Raw genomic sequence first — 5,340 nt, 5'->3', positions numbered from 1 at the left:
CTGTTCTTCCTTGAGATCTTCTTCTGATACTGCGATAATGTTCCCTGAATCGATCTCGGGATTGAACATATTGATTGATTGGTCCCACCGAGCGTGCCAAAAGATGTGTTGATGCAAAAGTGGATCTGCAAACACAAAGGGCTAATACCCGAATCGATATCCAAAGCGTGCCAGTCGATTTGACCTGCTAATCGACAAGGATGAAGATACGAACACTTTGGTCCTGACAACAGCGATACGCCCGGAAGTCACGGCCAAGAGGTGCTCACGCGGAACTCGAGAATCGCCGAAGGTCGCACTGAAGCGATGCAGCTCGCCGAATCAATGAGAACTCGTAAAAAAGGAAAAATATGCAAATTGACGAAGTCGCCGAAAAGTAAGTAGATGCAAATAGGAGTAAAAATTGGTTTTGATATTGATTGATATATCTATTACATTGCCCCTCACTCCATATTTATACCCTGATCTAAAGAGACACAACCAAACACAACTAGGACACCAATCCCATATCTAAGGAAACACGTGACTCTTACATGAATCATAACCTAAATATAGAAAAGGAAATCAACTCCTATCTATTTCCCTATCCACCTCAATTACGATGGAAATCTCACCGTCCTCCTTCCCATCGGCATACTCCCTATTTCATCGGCAGTAGTCTTCAAGTCTTCCTTCATCGGCATACTCCCTGTTTCATCGGCAGTAGTCTTCAAGCCTCCCTTCATCGGCATACTCCATGTTTCATCGGCAGTAGTCCTCAAGCCTCCCTTCATCGGCATCGACAATAACACCTCCAACCTCATCGGCAACGCCCGAGTCCAAATCAACCTTTCCATCGACCATCACCAGCTATCGGCAACCATCTTTACAAACCATCTTTCATCGGCTATCAAAGTATTCAATAACTTTCCCCTTGCCGATTAGTCCACTCCGATTATTTTGACACGTGCAAAAAACGGTGTCAACAAAAATAAATTATAAAAAATATATTTCATATATATTATTTTTATAACTTTATTTAAACTTACAATATTTTAACTTAGGAGGTAGGACAACTCAATACCCATTACATTTCAGGACGGAGGTTGCAGTTTGCATAGAAATATACACAGGTAATATGACGAGCTATAGTTTTATGAGTATGCATTCCTTAAATTAAAAACATAGAGGCACAGAGGTAAAAGGCCACGAGTTTGCTACCGTACTTGTACTACTATATACATGCTTCTCCACTGATTACGGGATAGCACCAACCGGCGTGTTAGGCCTTGTGGTGACGCCAGCGTGGAGAAGCAACGCCCAGACGAGCGTGATGAACTCGCCGCCGCGCGCCATGGCCTGGACGTGGCCCTTGACATTCTCCGACGGCGCCACGAAGAGCAGCATCTCCGCCCAGAAGTCGGCCAGGATCCTGCAGGCCGACGCCTCGTCCTCGGCGTACTCTTCCACCAGGTGCCGGCCGAGCTCCGCGCCCCGCCGCAGCACCGTGTCCCGCGAGTCCTTGCTCAGCTCCGCCAATAGCCGTTCATACCTCTCCGCGGTTGACTCGGTGCCGCCACCGCCGCCATCCCCACCAAGCGCGGCGCGCACGTCGTCGGACACTTCCTTGTACCGTCTCCTGGTCCACGCCGCGGAGTCCGGCAGCAGCTCCGGCGCCACCGCTACCAGGTAGGCGCAGTAGTAGGAGAGGTGGCAGGCGGCGATCATATCCGGCGATGCTGACGTCGACTTCATCTCGAAGAGCCTCGTGCCTACGTGCCACACGAGGATCAGTTCCGTGTTGCTGCTCCCGTCAGCGTCCCACGCCCAGCTCTTCTGGGAGCCGTACATCGCCCAGTCCACCTTGCCACCGACTCGGCGTGCCGCTGCACTGTCTTGGCTCGCCCCGTCCCCGTAGCTGCTCAGGAGTGACCGGAGCACCGCGTCCCTGACTAACGGCGACACCGGGATGGACTTCATGAGCCCCGAACTGCCGTAGAGTTGCTCTGAGAGAAGCCCGGTCCGCCTGCGGAAGCGGCGAGGCTCCAGCACCGAGTTCTGTCCGAGCTTGTCCCGCCAACGCGTCGCCGGCCTGAGGTGCAGCACCGCAGTGAGCACCGCGTGGACGCAGCTGGATCGGCGCCACAGCGACTGGTGCCTTATGTAGTGGCCGATCAGCGCCATCTTGGTCCAGTTGGAGCACACGCTGGCGACGATCTCCCATGCCTCGACGAGCACGACGGTGAGCAGGAGGAAGTAAGTGATGACTTTATACGACGTGTAGTGTATCACACCCTTGACCTGATAAATCCATCCCACAGCGACGGCTCCGACGATGATTAGGACGGAACAGATGTAGTTGAGCGCGGCGCACCATCCGCCGAAGATGCACAACGGGATGGGAGAGTAGTAGAAATCACTTGCAAACCAAAGCTCGTCCACGAGGACACGGAACACCCTGTCGGCGTTGATCGCGCCGCCCGTGCCGGCGCTGTCCATGCCTCTGAGCACGAAGCTAAGCGCCTCAACGGACCCAGCGTCGGCCAGAGGGTACCCTGACAGCCGCCGCCGCAGGATCTTGAAGAGCGAGTAGGAGAGGCAGAGGTCCCTGAGCTCCACCCTCTCGGCGAGGACGCCATCCCCGTGCTCAGCCAGCCGCCACACGCGGTCCAGTGTGACAAGGCCGCTGAACTTGTCCTGCAGGGCGTCGCGCTTTACGCGGTATCCCCGAGGGCTCTCCTCGACGTACTTCTTCTTCTCTCCCATCACTATGTAGCGCGGCACTTGTTCCAGGCCGCCGTCGTCGCCGTCGGCGACGAGCTGCTCCATGTAGCCGGCGATCAGGCGCGCGTTCTTACCCAGCGCGAACGAGCCGCTCGCGCTGTAGAAGGCAGCCAGCTTGAGCGCCAGCTTGGCGAGACCAAGCGCGCTGAACAAGAAGAAGATGGCTTTGTTGAGATGGCCCAGCCATACCGCCACTGGAACGCAGAGCCAGATAAGGTAGGCCAGCCAGGCGTACGCCGCGAGGTTCTCCACGGGGGGCCTGATCCTGTAGCCGTCGACGCTAGCGTCACCCTCCGCAGGCGAGGAGGCCGCAGCGGTGACTGCCGTCGCGGCCATGTTTGCGTTGCACTTGAGGGTGAGGATGAGCACGAGCCACAGGAGGAGCGTCCACATGTTCTGGACGTCGGGGTTGCGACGACCGGTAGGGGAGTTAGGGTTGACCCTGCTCAGTAGGGCGGAGAGGATGGCGGAGGAGAGCGGCAGGAATACCATGGAGGCACCCCACACGAAGAAGCGGACTGCCGGGTGCCGGCACAAACGACGGCCGTACGTGCTGAGCGCCACCAGCAGGACGGCAAGCACGGCCGCAGCGATGACACCGCCATTGCCGAGATCCTCAAGGGTTGAGTCGCCCAACATTTAGATCACCTCTATAGCCGAGTGAGCTCTCCTACTCCTCTGCGTATCCAGTCGCATTGATCGAGCAGATGCGTGCTGTGTGTGTGTATATATAGTATAAGATATGCCCCGCGCGTCGTTGTAGACTTGTAGAGATTCTGAAGAATTTTGAATGATATTAAGTAGAGATGACGTTGATAGTTTACAATTAAAAGGTTCCACTTAGCAAGATGATACGGTTATTAGTGCAAGATGATGCATGGTTAGTCGGTACTCGGTAAAGGATGATGTCATGTCTTCCATGTTGAAACAGATTTATAGCAATGTTATTCTAAACGCTAAACGGTAAACTGTCGGTCACCTGACGTTTAAATGGTCAAAACAACCGATTAAATAGAAACGAAGTGTTTAAACCCTATGTAAATAGGCTAAACGACCGTTTAGGCAAACAATGATTTATAGTGAGGATTAGCTTTAGAAATGGAAAGTCCAAAACAAGTTCAACAACCTTACAAAGTAAGTGTCGTTGTTTTGAGTTACCACTGACGAGTAAATTTCTAATATTACGCGTCTGGCTCGGATGGTGTGCTTAGAGGGCACGAGATTTATACTGGTTCAGGCAGAATGTCCCTACGTCCAGTTTATCGTTGCTGCTCGTGTTGCTAGCACCGAAAGTTTGTAGGAGGGGTTACAAACGGGCGAGAGAGGGATAGGTCCCAAGTCTCTAGTGAAAGGAGTGAAAGGGTGCTGAGAGCTCGGTTGCTGCTCTTGTGTGTGTCTGGATCTGATCGGTTTGGGGTCGGATTGGTCCTCGATGGGTCGATCCCTCCTATGAGACGTCTTGCTTTCTCTTTTATAGGTCAAGGGAAAGCACAGGTTACAACGGAGGAAAAGAGAAGAATAAGAGGGAGAGAGAAAGTCCTTCAGGATCGCCGGGTCCTTCTTATCCTTCATGCTGGTCCCGCCGACCCCGTATATGTCAACAGGGACAACTCCACGTCGTGGCCCTGCCCGCCACTAGCGCCATGCGCAGGCGTCGTCTGCCAATCATAGCGTTCCATTCCATCACAGCGGACATCGCGGTGAGCTGACGCGCCTGTCAGTGTTCGTACGGGGGTTAGGCAGAACATCACCAGTACGCCCGACGCTGTTCTTGATGTGAATCCTCAGACATGACCTGTCATGGCCATGGGTTACATCGGGGCGTGCCGGTCTTTTTCTTGGTGTCAGAGTTTTGACCCAAGCCCATACGCCTGGACCTGGAGTGGTTGACGGCAGTATGGGACCCCGTCGGGCGAGGCGGAGCCCGTGGCCTCTGAGTCAGGTGAAGCGGAGCCCGCGGCCTCAGGTTCGGGTGAGGCGAAGCCCGCGGACTCGGTGTCGGGTGAGGCGGTGCCCGCCCCCAGAGGTCAGGCAAGGCGGAGCCCGCGGCCTCGAGGTCGGGTGAGGCTGAGCCCGCCCCTAGAGGTCGAGCGAGGCGGAGCCCCCCCCCCCCCAGAGATCGGGCGTGCCGGAGGCTGCGACCTTGGGGTCGGGCGAGGCGGAGCTCGCGGCTTCGGTGTCGGACGAGGCAGAGCCCACCCCCATGAGCTCCCTAGAGGTCGATCGAGGCGGAGCCCGTGCACCTGGGGGCCGGTTGGAGCCGTAGTCGCGCTCTTGACTACTCGGATGAACTAATGTTGCCGACCATTTGCCTCTCCTCTTCGGGTACCCTAGTGTTGGTTTCCGATAGTCGCCCCCGAGCCTGCGGAGGAGTAGAATACTCCTTCGGGGGCTTTTCTGAACGGGAGGACTCTGGGGGCCTTGGCCTTCTTTTGTAGTCCACGGCGTGACCTGGGGACGGTGATTCCTTTTCGTCGAGATTGGACTCCTCGGGGGTATAGCCGTGAGATTTGGTGGGTCGGGAAAAATCTTTGCTGATTTCGACCACTACGGGGGTCTGTCGTTCTGTGGCCGTGC

General features: G+C 55.3%; 1 protein-coding gene across 1 annotated transcript; it reads right to left on the bottom strand.

Annotated features, from left to right (window-relative positions):
- Window positions 1-1,035: 1,035 nt before the first annotated feature.
- Window positions 1,036-3,513, bottom strand: LOC136458226 (uncharacterized). The gene has a single exon (XM_066458206.1). The coding sequence runs from the start codon at window positions 3,400-3,402 to the stop codon at window positions 1,237-1,239; it is 2,166 nt and encodes a 721-aa protein (XP_066314303.1). The 5' UTR covers window positions 3,403-3,513; the 3' UTR covers window positions 1,036-1,236.
- Window positions 3,514-5,340: the final 1,827 nt, after the last annotated feature.

This window comes from Miscanthus floridulus, chromosome 6 (assembly GCF_019320115.1).
Source record: "Miscanthus floridulus cultivar M001 chromosome 6, ASM1932011v1, whole genome shotgun sequence".
Lineage (NCBI taxonomy): Eukaryota > Viridiplantae > Streptophyta > Magnoliopsida > Poales > Poaceae > Miscanthus > Miscanthus floridulus.
Note: the sequence above shows the minus strand (reverse complement) of the source record. Positions and strands in the feature narration are given on the sequence as shown.

Bases quoted from the DNA above. Each gene is read 5' to 3' on its own strand.
- LOC136458226 (XM_066458206.1), bottom strand. From the start codon at position 3,402: ATGTTGGGCGACTCAACCCTTGAGGATCTCGGCAATGGCGGTGTCATC.